We start from the raw sequence: 15,031 nt of genomic DNA on the forward strand, positions 1-15,031 counted from the left end.
AACAGACTAAAGTACTGAAACTGAGAAGATTAACTTAAGTTAAAGTTCACTTACTTGCTTTTTTGAATCGCAGTCTTCTTCAGTAAAAGGAGCGGGTTCATTTAGCTTGCGCATTTGTGCGCATTTCTAACGCAGAATGACGCTACTGCGTGTTAACCTTTGACCGCTCCGCGTTCGGGGAAGTTGAACCAATCGTTTTGCTCGTTGTTGAGAGGTGCTCAAATTTCTCGGAGGTTCTTCTCGCCAACATGGTGAGTGATGTCGTTATAAAGAAGGGTTTATTTATAGTAACGTAAAACTCAATAAAACCGGCAAGAGTTCAAATGTGAACATTTTAACGTTTGCTCAGTAACCGCCGCTTTGCCTCCATTATTGAATAACAGCGTTGCCCGCCCTAGACCACGGGTTAGCATGTCCGGCTAGCAGCGGGCTAAGATAGCGGCATATACTGGTCATGGTAGAGACTATGTCCTGGAGTTGATGGCTCGTTTTATGAAACTAAAATAAAAATTAATTTGCGGTTAGTCTGCCTTGTTAATGCACGTAATGATATTCACAACGTAAGACATGCATGTAAATACTTAACTTTCCTTACTGTTAGCTTGTTGGACTCTCGCGGTAGCATTATTCTGTGCCAGGGTTTAGACGGAGCCTGGAGTCATTCATTACGAACGGTAACAGATGCCTAGCAAGTTAGCATAGCTCAAACGCATAGGTGAACTTTATAATAATGTCTATTAGTTATAAATGAGAACTATGCAGATAAAATGGTCAAAATAATAATGGCAAACAAAACATGCTTGTGTTCAAGACACAACCAATAGTGTTGCTAGCGTAAAGTTGAATGTTGAAAGAAAGAAATGTAGTATTTAGTTTGCTAACGTCTGCGCAGTCGCGCGACGTTTTAATTACCCGTAAAATCCCACAAACCCAAATGAATGGAGTATTTAAGTAATATTAGTTAAAACAATAACAGTGTAACAAATGTGGATCGTGTAATTTAACTATGACACTGAAAGATAAAAATAATGAATAAACTTCAATTTCATTTAACGCAGTACATTTTTACGAAGGTTTGGCTTGAATTTTGCTGACTGTTCATGATGTTGAATTTGACTTGAATTGCTGCATTGACTGATGTTTCTTAAATTTCATCCACTCTCCACTTCATCTCTGCGGTGGAATATCTGCATATACCCTTTTTGGATGTATTTAACTATGGATGTGAGATACATAATTTAGTTTATTGCTGTCATTATTAGTATCTACATCAACATGATTTAGGTTGTGTAAAACACAATAAATCTATTGTTATATTAAGTAACGTAGTGTTTGTAATATATAACTAAATAACCACATGTTAAAATGTAAGGACATATTTTGAAAAACCACAGCAGTAGCCATCTTGTGAAGCACGCCGCTAAAAACTCTTCACACCACTGGCTATTCACTAACTTCTTGTGGTGTTTCTTATTCACGACAGTCTTCATCGGAGGCTAATAATGGCCCGAGCCAAGCGCCACCTTATCCAGGTGTACCGCCCTCAGGGATACCTCCCCCATTTGTAAGTCAGCGATGTGTACGGCAATTAGCTTTTCACTTCCACTCGTACACAGAGTTGAACTAAAAGTAGTCAATTTCAAAGGTCTTCATCATAGTTTCATTTAATCTAATGCATAACAGCTTATCTGTCTCTGTCTTCCTTTGTCTAGATGGGACCACCAGGAATACCACCTCACTTCCCTCCCATGGGAATACCCCCAATGGGACAGCGACCTCCAAGTATGACACCCATGCCACCTGGTATAATTCCCCCTGGAATAATGCCACCAATGGGGGCGCCGCCAATGGGACAGGTGAGCCTCATATATTTTTTTCCTTTATTATGTTTTATCTTGGCTTTATTTGTAGTTGCTGAGGTCTTTTGTTTTACCTTTGATGATAAGAGAAGTAATGGCTGAGATAGCAGGAAGCGGCAGCATTAACAATGGATGAACATCTGCTTCTGTCAAACATATACCCGTGCGCTGCTGTGTTGGCGTCATTCTGTAATTACGCCACTATTGCTGGACAGCGGGTTGTCCACTCTGTTGAGTTTCTCTGTGTAATTCCAACAATGGAATTGAGCATCTTATGTTGGAGTTGAAGTTAATAAATGTTGAACACCTCTTACTTTTACTGAAGTCGGCGCAGCACAGAAAAGGGAGAAGCCGTCATAGGAGAGGGTATATAAGAGGCAGAAGGAGGGAGAATTTTCTCTGCTTGTCTACTGAGGGTTTTGAACAAGGAACATCATTTCAGACCAATCAGTTGTTTCCGTCTGCTTTGCTGTGGCGTGTAGTAATGTTTCCGGGTGGATACATATCAAGCCATAGCGTAGGCTATGTATTGCGGCATAGATCTGATGCTGAACAGTACATCTGACTTTATGTCCTGCATTAGACATTGAAAAATACACTTTTAACTTCTCTGATTTGTTTATCACTTCTATGCAGACAATAAGGTGTTCTACTTTGAGGTGTTCTACGTTCAACTTTTGTTGTGACATACAGCACTCAGAGATTGCCTGTTTATGGTTTTAAAAATCGTCTGTTCGTTGATATTTGCTAAATAAATACTTTTTTCATTTAATTTATGTATTTATTTATTAAGCAAAAGTGGGTCACATTTAGCCGGCATATGTGATCCCATCATGCATAAATAGGTGTGAACTTAGGGAAGATGGTGTCTGATCAAGGTGCCAGCAACACGAGTCTGCAGAGGTGGTGAGGGGATGCAGGTTGGTGTGTTGCTGCTACACAGATCACAAGTTACAGCGTCACACCGTTAAATAAGCACAGCACACTCAGCTTGGGTCTCACCTTCTCACCCCAGTTGCAAGCCGCCTTCTACACACACACACACACACCATCACCCCGTCTCACACTGTGTCTTAATTCAGCCTCCACTAGGTAGTATGGAAATGCCATATGAATATTTCATGATGCTTCTTTTATTAGATGCCAGGAATGATGCCACCTATGATGCCAGGGATGATGATGCCCCCTCGCATGCCAGCTGCGGCTGTACAGCCAACGGGACCGGTAACTCACCGCTTTCATATCAGGGCTCTGATTCACACTTCTCAAAAATACACTGAAATCTGTGAAATGCTAAATGAAGCATCTGCACAGCTAAGTAACACTTCTGTTAATTATGAATTGATGTCAGTCCATAAAAAAATAATACATTTCTATCCACAAATTGTAATAAAAAAACAAAACGGGTAAAAACATTAAATATATTGTCGGATTAAAATGAGCACTTATGCAATATGTCGCTTATTGTCACTTTTTCTTTGATTCGATTCATCAGTGACACATTGAAAAAGCACATGAGCCTCTTGCAGTTTTGTAAATTCTTCTTTTTACTGACTGTTAAGCAGCGTATGCAAATTACTAGAATGATATACTGTGTTATTGTGACAACATCCAGATGGGTTTAGAGATCATCAAGACACACTTATTCAACACAAGTCTATTTTTTTACATCTTGGGCTTGTGTAGCTATGTACTAATTAGGAAAGCTTTGTCAGTTACTGACTGTTGTGTATAATGATTCCCATTCTGTGGTAGAGCTGTACTAATGTTAACTTTCAAATTTGAGAGTGTTAGTGTGAGAAATGAAGCACTAATAAAATTGTCTTTTCCACAGCCTGGCGTTGACACCACAGGTAATAGCCTCAATTTGTCACTTTACAAATAATTTTTGTTCTTATTTTGTGTTCATTATAAGTACACTGATTTTTTTTCTTTTTATCCTCACAGCTGCTGCACCTGGAACATCTGTAAGTTTAACAGATTTGTTTATGTGCAGTAATTGCAAGTTTCCAAGTTTTGCCCATTTTTAGTCGTTGTCATTAGTTGCTTCCCTGTAACTTCAGTCTGTCAGCGTTTCATTTGTTGTCTTCTCCCTGCAGAGTACCACAAATGGATCCCCACAGGAGGAACAGACAAAGAAGGTTTGTGCACATTTAAAATGGAAAGACTGATGTGAAAGACTTGATAATATTAACAAGAAACTGGGAAAGCATTTTGTATAGAACAGAAGTTAAGTGGTTTAACACGGAAACAGCTGATTTATCTGTTGTTTTTTTGTCTGCCTCAGAAGTCCCTGTGGACAGAACACAAATCACTGGATGGGAAGACCTATTATTACAATACAGAAACCAAGCAATCCACATGGGAGAAGCCGGATGAACTCAAGTCTCCTGCAGAGGTACAAACCTTTATCACGTGCATAACATGCTTAACATCTGTTTGTAAAGTCACTGCAAGTAACCTTTATTTATGCACGAACATAAATGTACATGGACTAAATGTAACCAGGGTTATTTATTTTTCATCTGCAGGGATTGTTAAGAATGTTAAATTATCCTACAATGCATATATTAAAATAATATATATGAAAATATATTTGCATGTGTATGATAAATAATTCCTAACACAACACTAGCTATCTCAGTGCAGTATATTTGAATCATCATTTTGTTGATTATCATTTTGTTGATTTTTAGCAAATGCTGTCTAAATGCCCTTGGAAGGAGTACAAGTCAGACACAGGAAAGCCTTATTATTACAACTCTCAGACAAAGGAGTCAAGATGGACCAAACCCAAAGAGCTGGAGGATCTGGAAGGTAAAGAGCTGCTGTTTGATGATGTCAAGCCCGTTGTGAGAAAGTCAGTGATGTTCCATACTGTGCTGTGCTGCACTCCATGAATGAGGCTTTAACAGCATGATAAATGGCAGACTGCTGGCTTGTTCAACGAATGCCTCAGTGCATTTGAGGCTTTGAAAAATCACGGTGTCCAAGCACAGAAACCATAGCTCAGCTCTATGTGGTGGCTAATAAACAGTAATAAAGTACATTTATTTCTGCGCTGGTCTCTTAGCTCAATCATGCTTTAAATTGAATTGTAATTTTTTTTTCTTTATTCCAGCTATGATCAAAGCAGAGGAGAATGGGTAAGAGCCTCGTGTTTACCTCCTGTTACTCCTCACAGCTCCACTATGTATTATAAACTGCAAACACAGTAGTTATGAAAGATTATTTTCCTCTATTTTGATGTGACTTTATCTGTACTGACTAATTTCAGAACGGCAGACACAGCGGCCCCTGGAACGACTGCAGCTCCTGCAGTGCAAGTGGATAATATAGCCACTATGGCGACCGTAATGGAGGTGGAAACTGCAGCACCAGTCTCAGAGGAACACCCATCCCAGGCGGCCGTGCATCACACAGCTGAAGTGAAGACCGCAGATGCACCTGTGGCCTCCTCTGAGAACTCTGCCGTAACAGAGGCCACAGCCAGGTAAACAATCGTGGGTCTTGTTCTAACAGCACAACGTTCACAGAGTGTCTAGGCATCTCCAAGCACACCTGCTACTGTGGTTCATATAAGAGAAAGGGCTAACAGAAGAAATCAGTAGTAAAAAGTCCAAATGGTCTGTGAATCGTTAAAGTAATTTAACCATTCACGGATCGTATCAGTCTGAAACTACAGTGCCAATCACACTCATGCATGACAGCTCATTAAATGAAAGAGGCTTCTTCAAGAAATTATATTACTCTCTGGATGTTGCAGAGCAGTAGAGCACCACAGATCTGCAGTCACATGCTAGTGTTGGGTATTTTTTTATTTAACTTGGGTAATGATAGAAGTAGTTAAAAATGCTAATTAATTCTTATATAAATCCATCAGTCCAAGTTGTTTCTGTCATCTTACATCATAAATGGTCACATTTAAAGTCAATAGTGTCAATTTCAAGAATAAAACATGAAATTCTGCTTTTACTAAGAAGAAAGTTAAACAAGAGACATTGACAGCCACCAGCCTCATTTGTGTTTTGTTGAATGCAGTTACTTTGTAGCACCCTGGTGTCATGTTGTTAAAAGCAGGGAATTCACTGTAACTCACTGTAATCTGGGAAGACACTTCACAAATCTAAGGCTGCTGATTTATCATCAAATGTGACTTACTGTCTTCAGGTGGCTGCTAGGATTTAATGAACTAAAAAAGCATTTCATACATTTTAAACTACATGTCATCATAAGATGCTGTAAGAATAAGTCACAGTAATCTCATTTGTGTCTTGATGCTGACGTGTATGGGTTGTCTGAGAAGTATTCTTTTAATTGTTTATTAACATTTTAAGAATTATTTCTTATTTAGTTGCTCTTGTTGATAATGTCAGCATGGTGGTCCTAGAGTCAGGTGGTTGGGAAGGGTTCAGTTATGAAGGTTTAAAAACCATGTTGACGTTAAGATACCAAATTTGCACTTCCTCATTTGATTGAACCTCCCACATGCTCATAGCTTCTCCTTCCAACTGTACAGTGTAACAAAGATAGGCAAATAATCAGTTGGTGAGTAACTTGTGCTGGTTGTTGCACCGCTATGAACCTGAATGTCCAGTCCTCAGATAAACGCCATATACATAAAGCTAAAAACATTGGGGCCACAGTTACATTGAGTTAAAGTTCACAGCACACAATTTATTTGTGGACAAGCATGTCTATACTAGTGTTTTATTCATTTGTTTTAATATGGGTTATTGGATGTGATAAATGTTCAATTTCTAAAATGCTTCATGCTGAAAAAGCTTTGAGTTCATCTAAAAATACGTTTCTTTTGCTCTCAGTGTTGAAGTCGCGAAGGAAGAACGGCCAGAGCTTCAGAAGAAAACTTACAAATGGAACACAAAAGAGGAGGCCAAGCAGGCTTTCAAAGAGCTGCTGAAGGAGAAGGTGAGTCAAGGGCAATAACATGTAGATGAACTACAGGCTGTATTATCTGGGGAAGAGGCTCAACTGTCTCTGTAGGACAGTACTGAATGGCCAAGGTGCTTGACATTTAACAGGTCAAATGCAAGAATCCAAATCTGGTTGTTCAATGCGCTTGCTTGGACATCCAGCCAGTCCACAGATATTAAATATTAATAATTGGTTACAACTCTTTGTTGTTTATTTGTGACCAGCCCCTGCAGTGATGTAATCGAATCTGTGACTTGGTTGGTTGATAAGATTTTAAAAAACTACACCTATTTTTGAATTTGCACAGCCCATAGCAATCAATTAAAAACTGTAGCATCTGTTTTTAAGGCTACTATTACCATCTCAGTCCCTGATGTGTTCATCGTCACATCCTCTGCATTCTGATCTAATCCCCATCCCTCCTCTTGAGCCCCTGGGAGGCCTGTTAAGCTCCACCTCCTGTTGCTGTGAATGTGTCGTGCGTTTCGCTTGCAAGGCGGCCCGAGCACCACCCACCTTGAACGATGCTATATTTAGGCGTTTTTTAATTTTGTGCACAAAGCTCTCCTCTGAGATTGCTTGCCATTTCCTGCAAGATCTTAATGGCTCTGTCTTTATGATTAGCTTCATTGGATCAAAGGCACGTGGCTGGCTGGGATTAAGACAGTGAGAGAAAGTGGCATGCCTGAGTGAGTTAGAATAACTGTGACAACTGACAAGTCAGAGGCACGCCGTGGAATCAGTTCATAATGGATGAAGGAGTCACTCCTTGGGAGAGGCAAGTGGCAGAAAGGGCGCTTACATAAGTCCTCAGTGGCACTTTTTGAATTATTGCCACTCCACACCTCTTATCCCCACATCTATTAGTAATTAAGAAAATGTGTTGACTAGGAACTGAAGAGCGAAACTCATTAAAACTCCTCCTGCTTTTTGTGACAATAAGACATTTTCTATGATCTGTTTTTTTCCTTCTATTATTTCATATGGAAATTTGAGAATTTACATAAACCATCCTGACTTTGTCTTATTCTCTGTATTTTAGGGTGTGTCCTCAAACTCCTCTTGGGAACAAGCCATGAAAATGATTATCAATGATCCTCGCTACAGGTACAATATTCCCCAACAATTGATTGACCCCATTTAATGTACAGTAGTAGATAAGAACAATCCTCATCTTTGATCTCAACTTCCCCACTTTTTTCTCATCAACATAGTGCACTTCCCAAGCTGAGCGAAAAGAAACAGGCGTTCAATGCCTATAAAGTCCAAACAGAGAAAGAAGAAAAGGAGGAGGCCAGAATTAAATACAAAGAGTCCAAAGAGACTTTTCAGAGATTCCTGGAGAACCATGAGAAGATGACCTCTACCACCAGATACAAGTAAGCGCTACAGCGATCTTGCAATTAATTTGTGTTTTTCCCCTGTATTGATTTGTGGTTCTATGAATTGTCAATATGGTTATGCAGATTAGATCAATTAAAGGTCATCTGTGGCTTTTGCACGCCATCATGCAGTTACAGCCCTATTAGCTCCCATTTAAACTAGTCTGATCTGTTGGCGTTTGTTATTACTGACTTTATTTTTACGATAACACAATTTAATGAGTGCACAGACACTGAAAAATATTCCGTTTTAATTTAATTTACAACCCTAATATTATCTGTCTTCCCTTTTTCCATAATTACAATAAATGTGTGCAACAGCGAAGCTAGAAACTACACAAAAAAGGGTTGTTAATGCAGTTGATTTTACCCATAAAGATAGTTATTCTAAAATAGGGTGACACTTTAAATGTGACAGTTTTCATCCTTGATGCTGCATGTGACATACAGTTCACCAGTACTCTTTGGTTTGGCATTTGGGTGAAAGTCATGATGACGGACAGAGGGGACAGACGATCGACTGGTGACCTTGACAACCAGCCAGCTTCAAAGTTCTGCTGGCACCGGGGTTGTAATCTGGGATGACACACAACAGGCAGTTGGGAGTGTGATATCAGGCTGTGTGGCTGTCTCTGTATGTGTGTCTGTGTGTGTGCGTCCTTTCATTTAATACCTGATTCATTGCAGTCAAACACAGCTGGGCTTTAACATAAACAAGGAAATGACTGTTTTCAGGCCATACATACAGCTGCACTCTACAAGTTCAGCTGTTCTTTTCTGTATCAAGTTGACAAAAATGTGCACGTGATGGCTTTGGTAAGGCAGATGTGTTAAAGGTAAATTTAGCCTGTGAAATGCTGCCCTCATGTGGGCTGATGTGTGAAAATATTTCAAAACGTGTGTGTGTGTTTGCACTCCAGGAAAGCAGAGCAGATGTTCAATGAGCTTGAGGTGTGGAGCTGCGTTCCTGAGAGAGACAGACTGGAAATCTATGAAGATGTGTTGTTCTACCTCGCCAAAAAAGAGAAGGTGAGGCTTTGTTCTTTCCAAATGTTGGTCTTTTAGTCAACACGTTGACCATCGTAACAAGTCAACAAAGGTACGATTACCCTGGTTTCATCATCCACACAGGAACAAGCCAAGCAGCTAAGAAAAAGGAACTGGGAAGCTCTGAAGAACATTCTGGACAACATGGCCAATGTCACATACCGCACCACCTGGTCTGAGGCCCAGCAGTACCTGCTAGACAACCCTACCTTTGCAGAGGACGAGGAGCTGCAGAGTACGAGAATAAAAATTCATGTCTTTGTTTATCTGTCGTAGTTTTAAACAGATAGTAGAAGTGAGAAGAAGGTTTCAACCTTACCTTAAAGGTTTCACGTGGCTCTGTGTGAATCTGTAAAGTGTTTGTTTCTCCAGTTGACTGTGTTGTTATCTGTTGACAGATATGGATAAAGAAGATGCCCTTATTTGTTTTGAGGAACACATTCGAGCACTGGAGAAAGAGGAGGAGGAAGAGAAACAGAAGACTCTTCTTAGAGAAAGAAGACGGCAACGCAAGAACAGAGAGGCCTTCCAGGTGAGGAGGAAATCAAACCATTGTTAAACTTCCTGAATGTGCTTCTCATGTCTTATTTCCCATATTTAATCCTGTTATGAATAATCCAACAACAATCCTGTTGTTAATAATATAAATACAACTCAGGAAAAAGCACACATTATAATAGTATTTATGTGGCATATCAGTTGTCTTCATGAATTTGTGTTGTTTTTGTCTCAGAAATTTCTGGACGAGCTCCACGACCACGGCCAGCTTCACTCCATGTCTGCCTGGATGGAGATGTACCCAGCCCTGAGTTCAGACATCCGCTTTGCCAACATGCTGGGCCAGCCGGGTAGGACAGCAGGGCACAGCACACATGGATACACGTGTCTGCATAAGCTGAACGGTCTGAAGCACGTGGATGTGAAATGCAGAATGCAACACACGACATGAACACAGAAATAAAATATACACGGCTAAGAACGTAAATGCTGTATGAACCATAGTTATGCTGCCCATGTTTTTTTTATACCACATTCATTTTAGATCAGATGTTTCTTTTTATGTTGGATACTTGTTCACAGAATCCTTCAACACCCAAAGGCCTGCATATTTTTTATTTATTTGGCTTTATTGCACCCTTGATGTTGTAGTCTGTTTATTTAGTTGGACTTTATATTCTACTTGCGCTACTTAATGTTTAAAGTTTAACGGTGTCTGTCTTATAGGTTCCACTCCGTTGGACTTGTTCAAATTCTATGTGGAAGACTTGAAAGCTCGCTACCATGATGAAAAAAGGATAATCAAAGATATTCTTAAGGTACGATTATGAAAATTATATTGATATTTGAAGTGCAGTGTTCAACATTAACTATTACTGCTTCATCAAAGAGGTTTGTTTTGATGTAAGTATATTTTTCTCTTCTTGTATAAAGGACAAAGGGTTCCTGGTTGAAGTCAACACCAGCTTTGATGACTTTGGATCAGTCATCAGCTCAGATAAGAGAGCCACCACACTGGATGCAGGAAATATAAAACTGGCCTTCAACAGTGTAAGACAACATGCATTTGTATCAAACTCTGTGAAGTATGCTGCTGAGCAACTGAGCCTAAAGTGACTGGAATCATCAATCATTGTTTTAAATTGACCTGAATCTTCAGCGCCCCTCTGCTTTAGGAAGGCAGGGAATTATTAACTCTCCACTCTGCAACTTTACTGTTTTGGTTTACTCATATAGAATCAAATTTGGCCACAGCAGGCAGCTGTTTTGAGGAAAAAGACCCTCCGAATACTTCCTGCTCATCATCAACTTATAGACAAACAAATCAGAGTGAGCTTAGCATTTGAACATAGTGGAGCATTTTGATAACTAATGCGCCTGGAGTTCAGTAGAGACTGAAAACGGAACTAACAGACTAAAAATTAGACTTACGTCTTCAATATGACCAAAATCATGACTCTAAATTAAGGAACATGTTGCTTCAGAATTGCTGGATGTATAAATAGGCCTCAGTCTGTCTTACTCTTATTGTTGATTCACGGTTAAACTCTTGTTATGCTAAGCAGAGTTCTCCATCGGGATTTGCGGTATTTCATTATACTGTTATAATATTAAGCCCTGCTCCCATTTGTTTCCTTGTTTTATAATAGGTATGTACTATGTAAAACGAACTAAGTTTGTAACCTCTCTCCGTGTAGTTACTGGAGAAGGCTGAAGCCAGAGAGAGGGAGCGAGAGAAGGAAGAGGCCAGGAAGATGAAAAGGAAAGAAGCAGCTTTCAAGAATATGTTGAAGCAGGCCACACCGCCACTGGAGCCAGAGGCTACATGGGAGGGAGTATGTACTTTATGCAGAAACAATTTCTTAAGGTTTCACAGCACTAGTTATTTTCTAATCAGTTTCAATTTTGTGATGACTGACTTTTTTACTATTTCAGGTTAGGGAGAGATTCTTAAAAGAATCAGCCTTTGAAGACGTGACTCTGGAGTCGGAGAGGAAAAGAATATTCAAAGATTTCATGCATGTTTTGGAGGTAAATCTGATGTGGTGTGAAGAATGGCTTGAATTTATCAGTTTTGCTGATGACGAGATGATGTTTAACATAATGTTTATTTATCATAACAGCATGAATGCCAACACCACCACTCCAAGACGAAGAAGCACTCAAAGAAGTCCAAGAAGCACCACAGGAAACGATCCCGCTCTCGATCAGTTAGTACAACTCACCATCTAAATTAAAAAACTTTGTGCAAACAATGATGAGGCAATCTATCTTCTCATGTCATGCCTCTCTAATCTCTGAATTGCTCCACCTTAATGTTGTGACAGGGCTCTGAGTCTGAGGATGAAGAATACCACAAGAAGAAAAAGAGGTCACAGTCCAAATCCCCCTCAGAACGCTCATCTAGTGGAGAGTCTGGTGAGAATCTGTTTTCACAGCTTAGTGGATGAATAAGTCATTGTATAGAAACGGTGCAGAACTATTTACATTTTATACATTTTCTGCCTGAAAACAGAGAGAAGCTATAAAAAATCCAAGAAACACAAGAAGAAGGGCAAGAAGAGACGCCACAAGTCTGTAAGTATACAATAAGACCTGAGAGGTTGTGTCGTATATTCTGTATGTAATTATGTGCACTGATTGTAATTATGACAAACAGGCATCACCAGATTCTGACGGTGAGAAGAAAGGAAGAGGAGAGCGCGATGGAAAGCGTGAGAAGGACGTCGAGAAGGATAAAGAGAACGATAAGTCTCGGGGGAAGTCTCGCTCTGACTCTAAACAGAAGTCTCCTAAAAGGAAAGCGGCCAAAGAGGAGGTTAATTTACATTTTTATTGTTACTTTAGATTGCCTGGGTGTATAGTAAATGGGTAGTTGAATGGTGAAAGTTTTTAAAGTATGTTTTAAAGAACACTTAAAATCACTGCTGCATAATCCAGCAAATCTTCCTTTCTCACACTGGAGTCTGTCTTTTTTCGTGTTGTGTTCAGGGAGGCTGGGATACCTCAGGCAGTGAGCTGAGCGAAGGAGAGTTGGAGAAACGAAGAAGAACTTTACTGGAACAGCTGGACGCACCTTGATCACACTTGTTCTGCTCTACTGTTCTGTATTTGTACATTTTGACAAACATGCATTCCCTTCTGAGCTCAACTGACTGTGCTGATCAAACGACCCACGTTTGACTGTGAGAGAACACTTTTCACTTGGTATTTATGGGAATGTGCTACACTGAGCTTACACACTTATTATGTGACTAATTTGATATCGGGAAACTGATGAGCTGATTGACTGGTAAACGTTTAGTTAGCTTCAAGTATTTTCTTTAGTTGGCTGTAGTTGTACGTTTTCCATTGCCAATCATTTTTTATATTCAATTAAAAGCATATCTCAACGTCACATTGACTCTCTTTTACCTGGGATAAAAAAGACTTGACTAACTGAAAATATTTCTGATTTGATTGAACTGAACTGCGGCTGTATTCTCAACGGTTTTAATTGGAGCGTTTGTTGAAATAGATTTAAGTTAGTTAAATGTAATAAAATTTTGTCTCAATGGATGATGTCTGTTTGATAAGTTTGATAAGTCAAAGGGAAAAAATGAATGCCTTCAAACATGCAAGTTCCTAGGTGGGGAATCCATGGACCTGACTGCATATCCCACAAATGCTCAATTGGATTGAGATCTGGGGAACACCTTGAACACATCGTGTTCCTCAAATCATTCCTGAACTATTTTTGCTTTGTTGCAGGATGCTTTATCCTACTGAAAAAGGCCACTCCCATCAGGGCTTAGGTAGATAGATGGTACATGAATGGCAAGACCCAAGCTCTTCCAGCAGAACATTGCCCAAAGCATCCTTCCTCAGCTGGTTTACCTTCTTCTCTGTGAATCCAGGTGCCACATATTTCCCAGGTAACTGATGCACACTCACATCCACGTGATGTAAAAGAAAACCTGATTCATTAGACCAAGGCTCCTCCTTCCATTACTATGTATATGGGGAAAGTATTTTTGTTGTCTCCCAGGAGATACATGTTTGCTTCTTATCAGGGTAAGCATTGATGCGCATCATCACCTTTGTGTCTCACATGCAAATTAGTGGAGCCTTGTTCCAAGATTGTCTTGTTAACACACAAAAAAAATAATTTAAGGTAGAGAGCATGGAGCTGATGTGCACTGGAGACGACAAACTGTCACACCGATTAGTAACGTGTTTTAATTCTCTGTGCTCATAGCTCACGCCACACTTTTAGCCGTTATACAGTTGTGTTCAAAATAATAGCAGTGTGTTTAAAGAAGTGAGTAAAGCTCGAAATCCTTGTAATAGCTTTTATTTCCATACATGACTTCTGGCACCTGGTAACAGGTATTCCAACCCAGGACCACTGGACTACATTCCACAATTCCTCTGCATTTCTTGGTTTTGCCTCAGAAACAGTATTTCTGATGTCACTACACAAGTTTTCTGCTGGATTCAGGTGCAGGGATTGGGCTGGCCACTCCATAACATTTATCTCATTGGTCTGGAACCAAGATGCTGGACCCTTGCTGCTATGTTTTGGGTTGTCTTGTTGAAACACCCATTTCAAGAGCATTTCCTGTTTGGTGTAAGGCGACATGACCTCTTCAAGTATTTTAATATATTCAAACTGACCCATGATCCCTGGTATGCGATAAATAGGCCCGATACCACAGTACAAGAAACTTCCCCTATCATTATGCTTACTTCACAGTGTACTGTGACTTGATTTCAGTCAGGTCGTCTGCAGGACCTAAACCCAAAAAGAACAATCTTTATTCCACAAAATGTTGCGCCATTACTCATTAGGCTAGTCGATGTGTTCTTTGGTAAATTACATTACCCAGTACATGTCGTTTTTGCAACAATGGGTCTTGGTGGGGGCTTTTTTTTTTTTTCCAATAGCTTGGCTTCACATAGGTATCTTCCAGTACTCACAGGTAATTTTAGACCTTCTTAGATCTCCCTGGAGCTGATCATTGGCCGAGTCTTTGCCATTTTAGTTATTCTTCGATCCATTCGAATGGTAGTTTTACATTTTCTTCCACGTCTTTCTGGATTTGGTCGACGTTTTAAAGCATATGAGATCATTTTAGCTTAGCAGCCTATCATTTTCTACATATGTTGTCCTATCTTTAATCGACTTTTTAATTAAAGTGCGCTGTTCTTCTGAGCAACGTCTGGAACGACCCATGTTACTCAGATTTTCAGAGAGAAATGCTCTATATGTACATTTGCTGCTTTTGTCCTGAGCCACCTGTTTGACACCTGTTTTTTCACAGAAAGAAT

The 15,031-nt window shown here is 39.8% G+C and overlaps 1 protein-coding gene across 3 annotated transcripts; it reads left to right on the plus strand.

Annotated features, from left to right (window-relative positions):
* Nucleotides 1–225: 225 nt before the first annotated feature.
* On the plus strand, nucleotides 226–13,275 carry prpf40a (PRP40 pre-mRNA processing factor 40 homolog A). 3 transcript variants are annotated; one of them, XM_084544887.1, is made up of 26 exons: nucleotides 226–251; nucleotides 1,713–1,856; nucleotides 3,000–3,083; nucleotides 3,694–3,712; nucleotides 3,807–3,826; nucleotides 3,959–4,000; nucleotides 4,147–4,257; nucleotides 4,556–4,676; nucleotides 4,981–5,005; nucleotides 5,137–5,352; nucleotides 6,683–6,788; nucleotides 7,837–7,901; nucleotides 8,009–8,173; nucleotides 9,097–9,205; nucleotides 9,308–9,458; nucleotides 9,622–9,755; nucleotides 9,957–10,125; nucleotides 10,448–10,539; nucleotides 10,655–10,771; nucleotides 11,419–11,556; nucleotides 11,657–11,752; nucleotides 11,845–11,931; nucleotides 12,049–12,139; nucleotides 12,237–12,298; nucleotides 12,381–12,539; nucleotides 12,713–13,275. In XM_084544887.1, the coding sequence occupies exons 1-26, from the start codon at nucleotides 249–251 to the stop codon at nucleotides 12,800–12,802; spliced, it is 2,616 nt and encodes an 871-aa protein (XP_084401013.1). In that variant the 5' UTR covers nucleotides 226–248; the 3' UTR covers nucleotides 12,803–13,275. The 3 variants fall into 3 exon arrangements, with proteins under 3 accessions (XP_084401013.1, XP_084401011.1, XP_084401012.1); XM_084544885.1 differs by lacking the exon at nucleotides 226–251 and adding an exon at nucleotides 1,484–1,564; XM_084544886.1 differs by lacking the exon at nucleotides 226–251 and adding an exon at nucleotides 1,484–1,564 and having other exon boundaries at nucleotides 9,957–10,071.
* The last annotated feature ends 1,756 nt before the right edge of the window (nucleotides 13,276–15,031 follow it).

This window comes from Chelon labrosus, assembly GCF_963514085.1.
Source record: "Chelon labrosus genome assembly, chromosome: 5".
Taxonomy (NCBI): Eukaryota; Metazoa; Chordata; class Actinopteri; order Mugiliformes; family Mugilidae; genus Chelon; species Chelon labrosus.